This window comes from Poecilia mexicana, unplaced genomic scaffold (genome assembly GCF_051168715.1).
Source record: "Poecilia mexicana isolate PSO_F unplaced genomic scaffold, ASM5116871v1 scaffold_22, whole genome shotgun sequence".
NCBI lineage: Eukaryota > Metazoa > Chordata > Actinopteri > Cyprinodontiformes > Poeciliidae > Poecilia > Poecilia mexicana.
In genome coordinates, this window is record NW_028263391.1 from 14,770,578 (window position 1) to 14,790,908 (window position 20,331).

A 20,331-nucleotide genomic window follows, 5' to 3' on the forward strand; every position below is an offset into this window, starting at 1 on the left:
ACTCAGAAGGAAGTGAACCAAGCATTGTTGCTAATTGCAGTGGGAGTGTATTAGCTGTAATTTTAACAAGTTGTTTTTTTAATTTTTTATTAAGATCTCAGCACAAGGAGACAAATGACAAATCCGCAACTCATATGAAAACAGCATAAAAGCTTAGGCTATAAATAAAATTGCTAAATACTCCTTTAAATTTGTGCAGGCAGTTACATTCCAACAGAAATTTTCATGCCAGAAACAAAGGGCAGATTCACGAATAATGGTGCTTTGTTTATTTGCATAAAATTGAAGAAACAGTGCAAAGTATCATGTGTTTCATCTTGTACTAAACTCACCAGCACACAGTGACTGATTATGGTAAATTACCATCCCTGTTTGAGCTCCCGAAAATCTGCTCTCCGTGCTGTATGCAGCCCTGAAGCAGGGGAAGAAAAACTGTTCCGCCCAAGTACCATAAAAACAGATTGGAAGCTCGGCACTGTGAATTAGCTGCACAGGAAGCCCCCTAAACCCCTTGTTTTATTCATGAGCGTGTAGGCTATCGGAGTCTAAGAAACCCCTGTGGCGTTGCCCGCTACATGAAGGTTGCGCGCTGCGACCATGCAAGGCCGCCTTCTTTTTTTTCTTCTTTTTTTTGACATGCCACATTAAAAAGCATCACGGATTATCATCTTCTGTGATCAGAAGGTAGATAAACAAAATCCAATCTAATTCAGCAAGAGAGATCAATGAAACAGCCATACTGAAAGATTTGAAACAGAGAGTTTTCATTCAAATCATGAAATCCTGCTTAGAAATGTTTACTGGTTATATTTTGGTAATGCAAGGCTTTTATTTTGGGGGGGTAAAAAAGAGGAGATGCAGCGGTATGTGAGCTTAGGAACTTCAAATAACTTTTGAGAACAAGTATTGCTAATAATTCTTTAGAAATTGAAACAGGGAGAGGTATTGACTCCCAAGTGAGACCCCATGCAGAACATATGCATGAGCAGGTACTAAGTAAGTAAATATTAAAAACCTAAAGTACAATCATGTAATGTTAGATGATTGGATTTACCCAAAATAAAATTCTAAACAAATAAGTGTTTCCAGAATGTCTCAATTGGGTCCAAAAAAGTAGATGAAAGTGGTCTGGAAAGATGGCTTCAATTGCCTAGACTCGCTTACCTTGATTTTTAAGAGCTGGAGACAGATAAGAAGCTCTAATCAGTCAACTTCAGAGGCCTCGCTGGTGCTGACGTAAGTCTGGAGAACATTAAAAATGTGTTGCCGTGTAGAGCTTTAAAGGTTCAAACCAAAACCTTAAACTGTACAGAACAAAGAAGCAGGATAGATCAAGCAGCAATGGCGTGACATGGGAAGGATCCATTCTTAGCAACCACATTTTGGAAGAGCTGTAGGCGAGACAAAGAAGTTTTACTATGGGTTGAATACCATCTGAACATTAGGTGTCATGGCACTCATTTAACCAGCATTTCAAAACTGATAAAATGAGAACAAGCAATATTTTTTTACATCTTGTTTAATTGATATATACCATCAAAGTCCAGCTCCTGGTATTTGATGGTAGTTTGAATGTATGTAGAAAGTCAACCGCAGAGGAAATCATCAGATAACAAGAATTTTTACACATTTCCTACATCCTGGAGGACTGAAACTTTATAGATATACAGAGGCTTAAAAATAATACAATTACTTAATATCACCCCCAATGTGATTACAAGAGAGCTCACCAAAAGATGATATAGGGAATCAAATTAAGCACATTAAGCCCAAATAAAATAGGGTCAAGCCCTGTATCTTGTGAAACTCGACACGTAGAAGTAATTAAAGCTCATTTGAAGTTAAATTTTCCATAAAAAAAAGTCCTTATTGATAATTAAGAATCAAATCGATCCAGTTGTACCATATATGCTTGCCCAACATTTTAGTATCTGGAGTTACACTGTGTGATGATGAGTATTAAAGACAAAACTTAGTACCGCACTAGAATTCTAGACTGGAGCCAAATTAACCAATACCTTTTGATGTGGAGGAGCAGTGACTCTATTCCAAGCTTCCCTCAGATGGTGCCCTATCTCTAGGGGTTAGACCAGGGGTCAGACCAGTCACTCTTTGGAGGACGTTTATAGCAGCCTATTCTCTCTGACCGCCATAAAAACCGCCATAAAAATAATGTTTTATATAAAAATAAATAATACATATAAAGGAACAGTAACATAATATTTTCAAAATTGCAAAAACCAGGGTTCTGGGTACATTGATTGATTGATTGATTGATTGATTGATTGATTGATTGATTGATTGTGTATCACACCCATAGCACAGAATCACACAAGAACAACTTACTAAAGAGGTATGATTTAAGTACTTTGTTATTGCAAAATTAAACAATAACAAAATATGTCCCTATACTAATTACACTACGAGGATAAAAATAATGCTGCATGTGTTTTAATTCCCTTAAAAGTTATTAAATGTACATGTGTGACAGTGTTGAGCTTGACAATGTGCTAAATTCAGTGCCATATGTGGCCTTGTTTATTTGGTTTGTCTCTGTGCCAGCATCTTCTTAATTGTCCTCTCTGAACTGAGCAACTTGGTCGCTTGTCATTATGGTGGCACTGAAGTCCTAATTAGTGCAATTGTTATCTGTAAGATGGCCTCTTTTTTTTCTCTGCTACAAAATCACATTAGATCCAGACAGCTCATTTCTATTCCCCCTGTCATCTCTCTAGAAATGACGTGCAGTGCTTGAAACTGTTTATTTCCAAATTCAGACCTCCTCCGCGGCAGCCATCGGCTTCAATTACCAGTTTTTCCTGAGCGGAGCCATCAGGCAGCCTGACACTGAGGTCCAACCTAATTCCCACCTTCTCCAAAGTCAAGAGCATAATGTGCAGATAAAAAAGGTGGAAAATAGCCTGCCGCTCATTAGCATGCGGCGCCTGCCTGTTCATTTGCTTGCTGCGAATGAAAGTTCTGACACTCAGCGCCTTGTGCAATACGAGAACAGTCCTCTTCAGACTGCCTCATGTCCTTACTGCCACGGAAAGGTCATCGGCATAGGTGCATGCTAACCAACCGGGATGGCTGCTCTTCACTGGCCCACCTGGGAGCGAGGTTAGCTGGGGGTATTGATTCGGGGAGAACCTCATTACCTCCTGAATCAACATATTATTGCCATGTTTCACCCAGTCGAATTGTTTACAAGTGTCTTTAGTGCGGGCAAAAGCCTTTTCTGGCAGGCCATGACCGCATTCATTAGTCCCTGACCCTGGTGATTATGTGTTATCTGATAGGCTGCTATCTGGCTTGGCCGCATGAGCAGGGCCACTGGCCTGCCTTGGCCTGGACCCATTACAACCAGACACTTTCGCTCGCTGTAATTCTCTCCCTCTGCCCGCTCAATCCCTCTTTCCCACTCTGTGTGCTCCCTATGAATGTATCCATTAGCCTGGTGATGTGTAAATTGTTTTCACCTGCACTGCGGGCAGATGGGGAGCAGTGTCTCTGTCGTGATTTCCTATGCATGAGCTTTCTAATCAGCAAGAGAGTAAGACGATTCCCTTGCTTCTTGCCAGAAAAAGGTGAGCTTGCGTGAGCATGCACAAATACATTACAGGCACACATGTTCTCTCACTCACGATTTGCAATCAATATGCATGCGCTGTTGTGGGTATATTGGTGCAGTGGCAGCAGTGACAGGGTTCATTACAGGAGCTCACCTTACAACATGATGATGGCTTAATGCGGAAGAGAGGGATGGGGCCTGAGTTGATCCTTGCCCCCCGCTATCCTCTATTTTACTTCAAATTGAAGGATGATTTGACCTGAAAGACTAAACCCACATAAGCACAATGACAACTGAGTGTCAACTGAGCATGACCCGTGGAGCAGACAGGAAAGGATGCTCCTCACACAAACAAGTAAAGCATTTCCTAATGTGTTACTGTGGATGTGAGTCATGCCTTCTGGGCCTCTTTTTTGAGCACTGGGTCAAATGGGCCATCCACATCTAGATTGGCACTTTGGTTGTAGGAAGAGGTGCTCAATTATTGAGTCAGCTTTTCTTAGCTCGACCAATCTGGAAGATCCGGGTCTTAACAGCAACTAAGGAGTCAAACTAAAACTTTTGCCCACACTTTCATTGATGATGGGGTGTTGTTGGATTTTTGAACTAAGGGTCTTATAATAAAATGTTAGAAGTAGTTTATGTAACATTCAGTAGATTACTTTGATAGTGTCTTCATTTGATGTAAATCTAAATCCGTTGGTCCTAGAGGGTATTGGCTAGTCACCTGAGTGCCAAGTCCAAAGGAGAATTTTACCATCATAAAATATCAACAGTTTATTTCTAAAAACAGCATATGCTGATACAAATGATGTTATGAACTTTTAAATTATTATTATGTTTCCATGGGACAGTTGTATTCATAAACGTCGTTGATTATCGGTGGCAACAATTATTTTAACATGTGAAACATGTTGAGCATAGAACAAGTTAAGCTTTTTAGATCAGAGTAACTGGAAAACTCATTAAAATGAGTCAACAATGGAGCGCATATAGTGGCTGCTAATGTGGCAACCCAAACAAACAAGCAATAGTTACTATCTCCAAAATAAAAGTCAATTTTTCAAAAATAAGATGCGAGAAGTTTGTATTTTATTTTCTTCACTTGAATCAGCTTTTAGCTGTTTCCTCCAGCTTTTTAACAGTCTCACTAATGAACAATTTGCTCTTTCATAGTGACTGAAATGCAAGAATGAAAATTAAATTGGTATTTTAGCATCAGTTTCTTTTTGTGCAATGCTCTTAGAGTTTAAAATATTGAGCTGTATTTTAAAGGAAAGCTTTAATTAGTTTACTTGATTTCCTGTAAAACCTTTTGGGTTATTTGGTGTAGATATGGTCCAATATTCATAAACTTGCCTTGCATTTTGCTTGAGCCTCCAGAACCAATAACATAGCATATTAATTGCTTATAAATTTTAATGAAACCTCACTTTAATAATCCTGAATTATTCCGTCGACTTCCTTAAAACTTCTGAAAGACTTAGAGTGGCTCAGTCTTATCAGGGTCATAGATCAGTGCTACCAACCGTTAAACACCAAGGCCTTAATGTCAAATATCTTGACCCAAAACACCGCTGTTGGGAATCTAATCTGTCAAAACGCACGCCATCCCGCAAATTAGCTGTCAGTCAAACTCAGAAGTGAACAAGATCAGCCCATGAATTACAAGCAGGTCAAAAAAGTTGACAAGTCACACAAGAGGCCAGTGTTCAAAGTAAAGAATTTAAAAAAATGAACAAAACAGAGAACGAATCCACTCTGCATCACAAGACGTGTGTAACAACAAGCCATTGTCATTAGACCTGAGAGTCTTTGTTTGAAACCACACTGACATATTGTGCTCTCAGACAGCACTCGAGACTGCCCTGATGTTTATTCAAATTACCAACAAGTGCAACATTGGCATGAATCGGATCTTCTTTCTTCCAACTAATAAAGGACAAAGGCAGTAAAACAATTTATCTCTGGCTGTCTTAACACAGCCTAGCTCACTTTCTGTTTTCTTCTTGAATCTCAACCGAAAAGAGAGCCACTGAATACTAGTTCCACTTCAGGCCTTTCTATTTGCTCAACTTTCTGTTCTATGAAATTATAAAGGGGACTTCTTGCAACTTTTTATCCACTTGATAGCACTTAGTTAATTGCTGTCCTTTCATCGACAAAAATGTATTCTGTCACAGAAGATGCACACACCGAACCATGTGCATTCACTGGCTTTGTAAAGATCTAAGTGATATTGCTTTTTATGTATTATAAAATTAAATGTGACCTGGTTTTAAACTGATGTATCTAATACCATTGTCGGCACACATTGAATCTCTTTAATACAAATTTTTGAAAATCAAACTATAGCGCTGCCGGCAGCTGTATAAGTGCCTACTTTCCGAAACAATCATAAAAGCCTGGTGAAATCTCTTTCACTGGAGTTATCAGCCAATTACAGATACAAGTGATCATTGAATTAACACATGAAACTTGAAAGCTTTTGCACTTTGATGCAAAATGTTCTCTGGGAAAAAGAAAGAAAAAAATTATGTCAGACCTTAAATTGCAATAACACAATGAGTCACCTGAGTTCTGGGGCAGTCAGTGGGTATTGTGGATGGTAAAATGAGAAAATGTCACAGTTGTTCTTTTTTTCCCCCTTTCTTACATTTTTGTAAATGCTAACTAGACAGAGATATGAATGCACAAGAAATAAAATCTCCACGTTTCTCTGCTTAATAAAGGAAATGGTATTTAGCATTTATCCCAAACGTTGTTCCCCTTTGAAATCACGGAGACCAGAGCAGTGGAAGAGCAACAAAAGACAGATAAACCCAACAGCACAGAGAGGTGAGCCAACTGTTCCAAGTCCTGCACAAGGGAGGATGGAGTAAAAAGGGGAGGAGAATGGGGAAATAATTTAGCATTTGTGTAAGCTGTTTATCAAATTATTAACTGCACAGATGTTTCCGACTAGGCTACGAATTGAACATGAGCTCGACCAAGCAGACGAACAAAGGTCTGAAGGATTCAATGGAGATGTGCACTGCATGTCAATTTAATTTACTAGCTGTTAATTCTTATGCAAATTGTGACCTCTGTTGGGGCGTATCAATGGCTATACCCATTGCATGTTGCTGCAGGAGCAGCAGAAAAGAAAAAAAAAAAAAAGTGAAAGATTCCTGCTAAAAATACACTAAGATAATCACTGCAAAATAGTGTTATATTTGCAGTATTTCGATTTGTTTTGTAATTAGAAGAAAATGTATTTAATAAACAAGCAACAAATAAACATTTTCAAATGGTTTATTACTATATATATATATATATATATATATATATATATATATATATATATATATATATATATATATATATATATATATATTAGAGATGTGCCGATCAGGTTTTTTCCTGCCGATTCCGATTCCGATCACCCATGAGGGCCGATCACCGATACTGATCACATAATTATTATTTTAATCATAAGCACTACCAGTTACATTATGTGGAAAAAGGAACCATGAATTCAAATTAATATAGACAAAAGTTTGTTTTTAATAACTTTTTTCAAGAAAAAAATCAAAACAGGCATTGTGCAAATTGTACTGCTATCAATAATACTATCTATAACAGACTGAAAACATATGCAGGCTCTGAAGAGGCTAAATAATGCAAAGAGTCAAAATATATCCTCTCAACATTGCCAAAAAATTCAAGTATAAAACTTTACATTCAAAGGCAAATACAGGTTCCATTACAATAAACAATCCAGAGTTACTGAATGAAAACTTCCTGATAGCATGGCGGCTAGCTGATTACTGCTAGTTCTGATTGGCTGTTTCTGACTGAGCGGAGTAATTATGCAGAACAGGGAGGAGATCGATTATTTTTTTCAGAGATTATCTGTCTCATGTTAGGTCAGCGAAAGTTTTAATACGTATGTAAACTTTATTTTTTTAAGTTAGATCCTGCAGCTTTAAGCAGAGGTTCGGTGTGAGAGTCACTACCAGGTGGAGCAGAAGCGGCGCTCCGTCTGTGAAATATTACTACCTGTAGCGTAGCAGCGGTTCAACAGCGAGAGCAGAACCAGCGTTTTACACCGCAGCTCGAAGACTTAAATAATTTTTGTTTAGCTTTCTGACCGTGATGCTAATCCGGGTGAGTGTTTGTAGCTGTGCGCTGCTTTACCTGCTGTCTGATCGCTCCATATGCCTTTTTTTTTTTTTTTACTGCAGTGAGCCTCGATGTAGCCAAACTCCGTCAAGTATGGCTTTGTTTTTATGCCATATTAGATTCGTCGGGTTGATGCATTTTGACGTGCTTCAATTTTCCGCCGCAACACGCAAACTTCCCCATTCACTCAGTGCGTTATAGTTCCACACGACATCGCTTAGGATTTGTTGCTGTGAAGAAAAGAGGAGACCAGCTGCACAGGCAGGCTGTGAAATAAGATGCAGGTGATCGGTTTGTTTCATCGGCAACAAGAGACCGTGATCGGCGATCACCGATCATACACTTTTTCACGGAAATCGGCCGATTATGTTCGATGGCCGATCGATCGGCACACCTCTAATATATATATATATATATATATATATATATATATATATATATATATATATATATATATATATATATATATATATAATATAATATCATATGTCATATTATATAATACTTATTATGAATAATAAAACTGATCCTGTGTGTACTGTGTGTGCACATCTCCCCAATTGTCCAACAAACCTCTTTCTAACATGCCATTGTGGAAATTAGGGGAAGGACATTAAGTTTAAAACAGTCCCTGTTAATATTGTCTGTACTTTGAATAATACTACAGTAAAGAAAATCATCACCAATACATGTTATGACTTCAAACAATGGTTAATCGCACAGCCAACAACCTTGGACGGGCTCAGCTGGAGCAGCAATGAGGCAAGTCTCATTTTCTTCATCACCTCTAAAGCACTGCCTTTCAGCTCTCTGTGGCACAAACAAAAAAACCTAGCAACAATATCAATTATACATGCAGGAGGCAAACAGGGGGATTTATTTCACAACAAATAGCCTCATAGAGAGATGCTGAATAGGGCAGATTAGCATTAGAAAAGGACAACAAAACTCTCCTGTTCAACCGCTAAAGAGCAATTTGATGGGTCTGGAATTGGGGGAAATTGGTTGATTGCAATGTGCATTTGAGGGGCTGGAATCCAAATCTCTGACATATAGTGTTCAAATGAACACACTTCAAAGGTTTTGGGCAATACTTATAAATGATAGTCATGGTCATTATCTATGTTTCAAAAGAGGATTATTCAAAATACAAATGACAGAGAACAAATACACTATTTATATATATATATATATATATATATATATATATATATATATATATATATATATATATATATATATATATATATATATAGTAACTGATTATACTCAGTTTTTATACACCTCAACTAATGTATTGACCAATAAACCACCAATGTACAGACAACATTTTAAAACTAATTTGTAATGGAAAGGTAGAAATTAAGCTTACAAATCACTGATGCATGTGCGGCGCTGTAAGGTTTTAGCATTTGTCTTTGTGGAAAGAAGCAGTGGAACAGACAGTGTGATAAACTGAAGCAATGCATGACACAAAGCAGTTTTTCTGTGAAGCAAAGGAGAGAAGAGTGCTATTGACTGGGCATTCTTGTCCACTATTTAGACAGTCTGTAAATTTAGTGCTGTGCATAAGTATTTACACCAGAAGTCCAGTTTGCCACAAGTCACGCAAAAAACCCCATGGAAAAATGAGCTCTGGCTACCTGTGACCAAAATTAAACCTCTGCAACCAAAATTAGATCTAAATAAGGCCTCCTCTCAAACTAAAGTACATGGTTTGAAAAAACAACACTGCAGTGCATGTCAGTCTGAACCAATCATCTAATACTTTTCTTCAGCAGGAACAAGGAAGCTGGCCGGGCCAGGATGATAGGAAGATAGATTAAGTTAAATTCAGGGCAATCCTGGCAGAAAACTAATAAGAAGCTACAAAATACCTGAGAGTGGGGAGAGATACACCTTCAACCAGGATGACAAACTAAAACACACAACCAAAGCTGCAATGGGATTGTATACCTTAGCACATTTATGTGTTAGAACAATTCAGTCAAAGTTGACCAATATCAAATTGGGAATCTCTTGCAAAATTTAAAGACAAATGCTCTTCGTTTAATCTGACTGAGCTCGAGCAATTTCACTAAAATAAATTGTGAGACATTTCAGTCTCAACATGTCTAAAATCAGTGGAGAGACACCCCAAGGATGTCCATTGATAATTGTGCGGAATGTTGGCTCGACAAAGCATCTATGTGTGGGGTCAAAATACAAATCAATGCCAGACTTTTCAGATTGTTATCTGTGAACAGTTTTAGAACAATATTGGGCTTTGATTTGAATCTTACTTCACAGTAGGGCTGTTGTAAACGAATATTTTAGTAATCGAGTAATCTATCGATTATTCTTACGATTAATCGAGTAATCGGATAAAAAAAATTATAAAATGAAATATTGGTAAATCTGGCATAATACCGGTGTTACTATCAGATATCAATATCAGTCCAATTTTTCATATTTGAGCATCCCTAACAGTTGCTTTTTTGTAGTTTAGAAAACTAACCTGTAACAATAATAGCTCACTTTCTAAGTTAACCAGAAGAAAAGTTATAGAAAAATCTGAAATTATATTGAATGTAATAACAAAGAGGCAGGCTCACAAATATGCTTATAAAAAATGTCTACAATCCAGCTTTTAGTTTATGTATTCATCTTCAGTGAGTTTAATAGATTAATTAAACTCACCTTGCCACCTAACCTGTCACGCTTTGGGTTTGAAAATACGGGAAATGCCGCCTGGAGTGGGAGGAGAGGGCGAATGAACGAACGTAAGATGGGGTGGAGGGGAGGAAATAGACCAGCGGACTGACGAACCGTTAGACCGGGGGACGAACACGGGGGGAAGCAATACGGGATATTTACGACACCTTCACTGGTCACACTCAGAAACTCATCTACCAGCCATGTACGATGCGCTCCGCCACCCGTTTCTTTAGACCGGGATATGAAATTTATTGTGCGGTTCGTCGGTAAAGCTACATTTACACGGTAAGCATCAGCTACTCAGCCGCCCGCCCTGTTCAGTCTATCCGCTCACCTCAGCGCTCTTCCCGCCGTTCGCTTTCAACCAGCAGCCCCGGAGGAGAAATGCTGCCGTACTCCAGGCATTCCCCCAGTCATTTTAAGGATGCTTATTGGTTCCCCAAAAACGATAAAAAGTCGGGCATTATCATCAATCCATAAAATCCCCACGGGCCAATCTTGAAGATTGGACTTTATGCCGCTGAGACTTAGCTTTTGTCAACAACTCAGAGGCGGAAGTGAGAGCTCCGCGCAACGCAAATGAAGTCCCGGCCGGAACACGGTGCGCTAACTAATAAAACATAAATTAACGAAGCTTCGAGGCAGGTAAATTTTCCTCGAGGAATTTTAGTAATCGAGGTACTCGAATCATTCGAGGAATCGTTTCAGCCCTACTTCACAGTAAGGCAACACAATTCTGTTGGTTTACCACATATGCAATAAAATATGCTTACGTTTATGGTAACCTGTCAAAATGTTAAAATGCCTTTTCAAGGTGTGTGTGTATTTGTGTACTTGTTTCTCTTGGCACATCATTGAGGCTATGTGTCTGTAAATTCTAAAAGGCACTTATGAGGAAAAAGGAAAAGTCATAATTTAATAATGGAGAGAGGGTATAATGATAATAGTAACAAGTTTTTAACATGCTGTGCTATCTTATTTTAACAAGTTTGCTTCATCAAGATCAACATGGTAAAACATGACATTTTGAGAAATGTCAGTGATAAACTGTGATCCAAGATGCTGTCTAAAGATAATAGGAAACTGCCATTATCTGTGAAAACGAGACATCAGTCTTTTTCTGACAGAGAAGGGAACGCTTATCAAACAAAAGACAACGGCTTTTGATGGATGATATTTAAGAAAGTCAGGTTATAATCCTTGATAATCAGAAATGGCATTTAGGCACTTGCATATGCATTTCTCAAAAGAAGACACTTCGTTTCTAGCATAAAGAGTTGATTCGAAAAAAAAATAGACCATGTGCATTTTGTGTTTACCAGCAAAGGTTTCTGGGAAGTCGTTCTCATGGTAACCACCGTAAACACAACCGCCTTTCTCTCTGCCTCCTCCTTGTGCCTACCCTTGCTGGTCTCGGCTCTGCCGCGGCTCCAAAGCCGGTGAAAATGGCGGGGTCGACTTACAGCGAGGACCGCTACTATGCAAAGATAGCGTCTATTCAGCAAAACATGCATAAAAGGTACGCTTTCTCTCTGTTCTTTCTTACCAGGAGCGTCGGGCCGAGGTAGACTAGGGGCTCGAGTTGTAATCTCTGCCGCCTGGTGGTGTCCTTATGCCGCGCGACTCGGGCTAGCTATGCGGCGAATTTGAGCGGCTAATTATCTCTGAGGCTAACTTAAGCTAACGGAGGTAAATCTAGGAGCTGCTCTTGTGTTCATACTTGAATACTTGTCAAAGTTAATCTCCGTTTATTGATTGAGCTATTGTGTTTTTTTATGAGACTGCATGCTTGTAAATAATAGCGTTAATGCTCTTAATAATTAGTCTAGAAATACCTTTTATGTGCTAAGCTATTTAGGTCTTTGAGGGTGCTGGAATCGCCTCCTTGTCGTTTTGGTCGTTTTGTACGTAACTTTGTCAGGTACAAAATGGAGCTATTTACCACCGGACGTTTCGGACTTACTATACCGTATTCGTACAAAGCAAATGGGCAGGTGTGAAAAGTTTAAAGTACAATACACATGACATTTAAGTTTTTTATGCAAGTGTACCTCCTACAAAAGAAAAAAACAAAATTATATGCAATGGTTAAGTAGTTATATGGACGGAAAAGGTTTGTTTGCAGACGCAATATGAATGTAAAGAGGCGACAACATGGAATTGGGTGGGTATGAGAGGGGGTCATTATTTCACTAAGGGGCAATTGACCAGAATGATACCTTTTGTTTACTTGTTTCATGTCTTTATGCAGTGAGAAGTGCAGACTGGAGCTGGAGAGGGAGCTGTTTGCTTACTCCAGATCAGATGCAAGAATGTAAGTTTCACCAGCTGACAAAAATAAGAATATGTGGACATTTGAACTTCTCATTTTTGCTTTTTTATTATTTTGTTTATTTTTACTTTTTTCACATTTGCTTGCACATGTGTGCTGTATGGTATTATTATTCACTCTCCAGAGGAAATCTCTACATTGCAACGAAAACAGCCGTTCAGTAAAGTATCAAACAATAGTATAAATTGATTTCTAAAGATTTTATTCTTATTGTTCTAAAAATAATTTTAAAATGCTTAAGTCTTTGCCTTTGGTGAGAAACAGTTTTACCTTCGTGTTATGAATCATTATTTTTTTAACAACGGCATTTAAGCAAAGAAAGAGGTCATTGTTAGTGTGAGGCAAAAGGTACCTAATATAAGGTTGTTCTTTATGAATATTTGCATCTGGACGACATGTCATTGGAATAGCTCCATTTTGTACCTGACAAAGTTACGTACAAAACGACCAAAACCACAAGGAGGGGATTCCAATGACAGCGACAACTTAGCAAGAGTATTATAAATGGTGTCTGAACCTTAGCAGGGTGTTTTCAGTCTCATTCATATTCACATTTCAAGTCAAAACAGCAAAGCTCATGTTGATATGAGGCTTCTGAGCAAGCTTCAAATTTAAATCATATTGTGCTTAACCTTTTCTTATGAGAGGTCTACCTCTTAGTTTTTGACAATGCTCTCAGATAATATTTCCCTTGAATAACACTTCTCCATTGCCTTCAGCTTGCAGATAAAGTGTTCCAAACTGCGCAGCTATCTCAAAGAAATCTGTGGCAGGGAAGCACGAGCGAAAATGAGAAACCTTCAGCTTAAGAGAGATGTGGAGTGCATGGAAATTAGCATGAAGGAGTACAGTTCTGACCATGGGCCCCTGCAACAACAAAAGGTACTACATTCACTGACACTGCTATGTATTTATTAACACAGTTTCAGATTGCTTATGTAGATTTTCCCTTGATAAAAGCACTATCAACAGACTGCAAAATCCCCAACCCGAGCAAATATTTTATTCATAATCTGATTAAAAAACACCTCAAGCAGTAAACAAATGACTTAAAGAAAAATATTACTTCAAACACATTTTGCACACATTAGCTTAATTGCCACATTGTACATTTACTACTTAGAAAATGCATAGTAGACAAGTAGCCCATTGAAATTGCTCGCAGTGGCTTGATGTGAGAAGTAAACACTCAAACAGTGCAATTTATCACCACAAGCAAATGAAAAAGGGACAAAACAATGAGCCAGTCAGATTATCACTTAAAACTCAATGACAGTGCTTGACAGCTTAATATCAAATTAACAAAATTGGCTAATTATGACTCACTGAGTTAATTGCCCAATATAGAGACTCTGAAGTGCTCCAGAGGTTTAGTCATTCTCTCCCCTCAAGCAGTTGGTTTATTTCCTCTGAATGATTTTGAGCCCTATATGTTTGTTTTTGTTTTGGCGATTTTTAGCATCGCTCTTGCATTAATGGTTTTATTACCACGATTATGACACCTGAAAAAAGAAATATTCCTACACTAATTGGGGAAGGTTTTTTTCTTTTTAAAATAAAGAAACATGTTAAAAAAAAGTGTATGTTTGAGCTAAACCAAGATTTATTGTTCGATTGAAATACAATTACTGTGTGAGTTTAGATTAAGGCAGTCAGTCAGATAAACGTTAAGGAGAGTATCTTATTCTACACCAGGCATGCTCACTTGAGTAAACTCGCTTTGACTGATAGCCTGCTGCTCCAAGGTTGCCACTTTAGGTTCTTTGTAGTCATATAATATTGAGCACTGTTATTGGAGGTATTCCTTTTCTAATGCAATGTGAATATGTTTATTTTTCTATATTGTATCTGGTTATTTAATACATTTTTTTTTATACAGGCTGACTTCTTGGAAAAGATTTCCAGATTCACTGAAGCGAGCAGCAAGACAGAGGAGCTGGAAGCAGCAAAGGTAAAAACTGTTCATATTTTGGTGCTATGAATTTTTTTTGGGATAAGACCGTCAAGCTTCTTGTGTATGCTACATTTTGTTGCTTTTGTGCTGCTGCTTTATATTTTGTGCTTATTTTGTTGGTTCTTTTTAGCTCGTGCTCGATGCTCGTATTTAAAAAATGTTTACAAGTTTTATGCAAATTACAGACAGCTCTATCGGGGCTCTGTTTTCAGATTTAGGAGAACAGAAGAAAGCAGACATTATGCCTGGTAAATCTGTAGAGGAGTCTACGTTTAAACTGTGTATCTGTAATAGCACAGGTGTCTAATCCTTGCTGGGGAATCTGCACAAGCAGTGTAGTTCAAGCCCATAGCTGCTTTCTCCCTTCACTTAAAGCAGTTAAAGCTCTTTTAGATGAAATGTCTAAGACATCTCACAATAACTTGGAGCATGCTGTCTAGAGCAGTCACTTGTAACTGTGTGCAGCCCCCCCCACCCCCACTCCCTCAGCCTGTCGATATTGTAATGAGCAAAATGGTACCGTCACTCCATTATGCATACAAGCCATTGGCTGGCAGTGTGCATGTCCCTCAGGCTGCAGCATTCATTAAGGAAAGCTTACCGGGCTGAAAGCTGGAGACAGATGATAACGGGATATGATTTTCATATTTAATACATTCCTTGGAAGAGCACACGCGTGCCGCAGATTGATAGAAGAATCAATTGCTACTTTAGTGAAACACTTTCTACTTTGCCCTGCAGCTACCGATGGAATCACTCAGCCAAGAAATTAACTTTTCCTCTTTTTTTACCTACTTTGTGGATCTGCTGGGCAGGCTGCATGGGTTACAGTGAATGTTATTAAGCAGCTAACTGTTTGGTATTTAAGACTCTTATCAGAAAAGAAACAGAAGCTACGCTTTTTGTTGTTATGTTTGGAGGGAGGCTTTTTTTTTTTTTGCTCTTTTCTCTCTCTCTCTCTCTTCCCTCTTGGTGACATTGCAGACATGAATCAAAACTTGTCTAAAGGATTTTTCACAAGATTAAAAGTTAAAGCATTGATCCTGACACATTAGTGTAAAAATAGTAAGAATAAAACTCTAACCTTTGCCCAAATAAACTACATTTCTTATGAATCAGGCTGGCGACATGTAGCAAGTGAATCTCAATAAATAATGGTATTATTTTAAATTGTGTTTATGTGAGTTGCAAATCTACTTAAATCATATAGAGATTAATTACACAGAGTGTGGAATTTGAAACCTTTTCATTTTCCATTATTATGGCTGACAAGTAATGGAAAATTCTGTGTTTTGGAAAACTTTAATATTACATAGCACCAATAATAAACGTAATTTTGATAATTGTGGTTATAATTGTAATACACAATCACTCGGAAGACTCCTGGCTTGATAGTTATCCAGCAGACAGTCATTGGCATCTTTCATGGATGAGGCATGAAACGTCATTGCTAAAAATCTGGCTGTTCAGACTGCTGTGTGCAAGGATTATTCTTGGAAAGTTTAGTGGAAGGGGAAAAACAAGCTGCCTAGTTAAAATTTTGAAGCAATACCCAAGAGTTTGCATGGAAAGTGGAGGGTTGAGAAGCTAATTTATAGTTGAGCTGGAATTAATGCTGCCACATTCTCCAATGCTGTGCCAAAAATACCAGCATAAATGCCACTTTCTGATCTCCTCCAGTGCCAAACAGTTATTAATACAAAGGAAACCCAAACCAAAGTATTGATTCTATATACTTTACAGTACCTGGACTTATGGCTCAAATAGCCGACATCGTTTTTTTTTTTAGTAGGTCTTATGATATAAAAAAACATGTTTTGTAATATTCATGCCAAATTTTGAGATGAAGGTTTTAATGTCTTGCTTTTTCTTCATTACAATGTTCCCACAACTCAGCGTCTAAAATCAAATACATTCACTTTGGGGATTTTGGAGAGTTTATGTTCATCCAACAGACTAAATATATTGTTGACCTTTTAGATTTTTACTCTACTGCAGTTGAAATATATTGTCCTGCCAGATATGAATCTGTATACTGTATGGGATTTGTTATTTGAATTGTTTAAACAATTTAACTTTTGATTATAGCTTACCAAAACACTTCTAAATGTGTTAAATAACACTTTCCTTTTCAGAAATAAAACTCCAGATGAATGTTTTTCTGCTTTTCCTGAATGCAGATTAAAGCTGTGCAAAGGCGACAGTGGGACAACAGCAAGAACTTTAAGCAAGTGAAAATTTTTATGGACCGCCAGACATCCAGGGGCTATGATGCCGAAGCTGGCACCACAAGTGTACACTCACACCAAGCAGTGCAGCGATCGCCCAATCGCAGCGTTCAGCCGTGCGAACGTCTACCGAGTGGCCTTTTGAAGGACTTCAGAGTTGGCGGAGAGGATGCCGCCAGTAAGCGAGCGCATTTATCAGATGACATTTCAAGCTCAAACGATTCCCCTGACGGCTGTAATTTGAGTGACAAACATGAAAGAGTGTCGGGGCTGCTCCCATCTGCTCGCGCCTCAACAGCGGCAGCTGGTTGTGTGGCTTCTGCAAGTGATGATGAACGAGAAGCTTCACCTCTGGTGACCTTGACGAGGTCTGAGAAGAATCCATTTCCCGGCAACGGTAACCCTGCGATGGCTAAGAATCCCGCTGCAGAACCCACTGACTCCCAAGAGGTGGCTCGCAAGCCTCTCATAATGGGAGATGAAGAGAGAGGTCTTAGCCATTTGAAGCCTGAAACCACTTTCAGAAAAGGAGCTCAAGAGACATCAGGTTTGCAGTGATATTTCTTCCTTACTTCCTTGTTGTAGCTTTTATCTGCCTTCACAGAAACAGTTTTTAGCACTTTATTTTGCCCTTTGAAGTTTTTTATATTTTTCTTAAAAAAAAAAACAAGTGATACTGTTTGGGTTGTTTACATTCAGGAAAATGTGAGAGTGTTGGAGAATCATGCTCAGATGTGCAGTTGTCAGAGAGCAGTTCCAGTGACCTGACAATTTCTTTGACACAATCGGAGCTCGAGGAGGATTTACCAGTGGAGGCAGCATCAGAGAGAAATACCTCTTGCAGAGGAAGTGGTGATCACAAACAGCATCGTCCTGATTCATCCCCCCACTCTGATGAGTCTAAGAACACAGAGCGGTTAAACGGTGAATCCTCAACACCGGGGGTGACTTTGAAAAGGTAAAGTATGTTTGAAGTGTTTTGGTTTCTGAAATTTTAAAGAGACTATCCAATGTTGTTTTGTTTTCACCTGTAAAGCTACACCGACAGCTAAAGTACTTCTGGGTAATGTTGCATGGATTTCCACTATTTAGGGTTTTACAAAATATAAGATTTGCACTGAAGAAAGAAATCTGCATTTCTTCCTTATTTGTGTTTGGGTTGATGACATCACAAGAGGGATGTGAATTTAGCTAATCATCGAGTCATGAACACTACATGACAAGAAACTTTTAATATAGCATTCAAGTTGTGTTTAAATACAAGGGGTTGAACTTTATGTTTTTGATGGTCCCCAAGACATGATGGATGGCGAACAGTGATAGTGATTGTCTTCTAGACTTTAACTCCTAAGACTTTGTTCTATTTTCAGTATTTTCCATTTGAGTGGTGTCCCTACATATTCCTTACACAAACATCATCTCTCTGATCTCTCTCATCATTTGGGCCCACTCTTCTGTACAAAGTGCTTCCAATTTATCTTACAGTTTTTTTAAATAAAATTTGGATACGTGACTCTGTTAAACAACATCTATTAGTAGAAGGTCAAAGTTTTTGTTTGATCATCAGACGTTCTGTGTTATGTTAGAAAATCCTTGTGATGTGATAAATTCACATTTCCTTAATTCTCTCTTTTATGCTTCCAACTTTTCCTGTGACCTTTAACCCCTTGATTACTGTAATCAGTGTCAAGTGTTTGCATTCTGTACAGACTCCATTCTGAATTATCCTATTGAGATGCAAAGGGTGAACTTATGGTACTTTGACACATATATTAATTCACTATAGAGATGCAGTAATACTATATTCATGATATGTTGTGCAGCCTTATCTGGAGTATTAATCTGTCATATTTTATAGAAGTCAGCAAGCCTAAATAGGGGATTTTGTAGGCAGTATACCTCTATATTTCCTAAAAATATTGAACTACACAGAAATATAGAAAATATGAAAACTGGTACAAAATTGTTTGTTTACAGGCACGAAATGGAAGCAGGAATAAATTAAATAGGAATGTGTACGTAAACAAGAAAACACTTGGAACAATTTGATAAAAACACAAAGAAAAATGGGAAAGAACAAAAAAATCTAATCAGTGGCTTTATGCCTTTTTTGTGTCATGAGAGACATTTTCACATAGACTGGTTTATGGAAGGATTCACTCTCCTCTTTTCTTATTTAAATAATTATTTGCATCAAACCAGCAAAATAAATCAAAACCAACTGACAACGGCACATTTTTTCTGTTTTCTTCTGTTATAGTACATTGTCCTTTTAGAATTGGCACAACTTAGTGAACCTTTTTCCAAAAACCTAAGCTAAGCTTGCATAAAAGAATGTTCTGCACGCTCATCCTGAACCACATTGCAGTTAGTGATAGTGGGTGAAGTTCTTTGCAAGTATCAAATCTGGGGCTGACAGAGAGGAGCTGAGGGAGTCACAGTCCATGCCACAGTGTTGTCTGCAGCTTCGCATTAGCAGCGGCTGTTGTGGCAGTGATGCATCTTATAGAGGGGAGAGCTCAGGACCTGTCCACAACAATATTGCCATAATCCAAGATAATGCTCTAACAGAGCAATTTTCTGCTTGAGAGACCTCAGGAAGTCCCCACTGGAGGAGGAAATTGTGGCACCATAGAGTGTTCTGGAGGGTGGGCATGTGGACAGCACTTACAGCCACAAATCCTTAGCGTGATGATGGCTTCTGAGTTGAAGGATCACTTTGGATGGAGTCGGAGTCACAGAAAACCCCATGTGAATGTTTTTGCACACAGTGCTTCTGCTTTTTCCCCTCTTCATATAAGCAGCCCCTTTTGTGCATTTTACAAACCACTTTATTTTTGTGCATTTGTAAACATATTTGTTTTTTTTTTTCTTCTCTCTCCCCTTATGCTACATTATAGATTATACTCTGCTTACTGTACCTGTTATAAATATCACAAACCTTTCTGAGCACTAATTGGAAGCACATTATTTAAAAGTTGGTACAGCCTTTGTGTATTTCTAAAGGAGTTTGAAAGATTATATTTCCCCCCCTAATGATGCAGCAGGCACATTTATGTGTGGTCTAGCATACTTTTTATGCTGTGACCCTAAGAGGAGTTGCAGTTAGCCTGCAATGGAGAGACGACGGTGGGGGCTGCTGCCACCATTGTTAACACAGAGAGCTTCTGTGTCTGAGGAGAGAACCAGAGGCTTTGATGTAAAGCTCAGAGAACATCCTGCGTCTATCGTCTCCCTCTCTTTCCCTCTCCCTTAAGGTTAGAGTTTATATCTCTCCTTCTATTCAAACCCCAGTCCCAAGCAATTCATTAGATTATCCCATTATATTTTCTTCCTCCAGCACGGACAGACTGAGAGAGACTGAAATATTGTCTGGGTTTCTTCT

At 38.4% G+C, this 20,331-nt stretch overlaps 1 protein-coding gene across 2 annotated transcripts in view; it reads left to right on the plus strand.

Annotated features, from left to right (window-relative positions):
• The first annotated feature begins 11,788 nt into the window (after positions 1–11,788).
• kiz (kizuna centrosomal protein) overlaps positions 11,789–20,331 on the plus strand; it is a 30,632-nt gene continuing 22,089 nt past the window's right edge. The window contains exons 1-6 of one of the 2 annotated variants that reach the window (XM_088002538.1): positions 11,789–11,951; positions 12,684–12,746; positions 13,484–13,646; positions 14,644–14,715; positions 16,899–17,493; positions 17,646–17,904. In XM_088002538.1, the coding sequence (XP_087858664.1) occupies positions 11,878–11,951; positions 12,684–12,746; positions 13,484–13,646; positions 14,644–14,715; positions 16,899–17,493; positions 17,646–17,904 (1,226 nt within the window). In that variant the 5' untranslated portion in view covers positions 11,789–11,877. The remainder of the gene's footprint in view (positions 11,952–12,683; positions 12,747–13,483; positions 13,647–14,643; positions 14,716–16,898; positions 17,494–17,645; positions 17,905–20,331) is intronic. The other variant, XM_088002539.1, reaches the window with a different exon arrangement.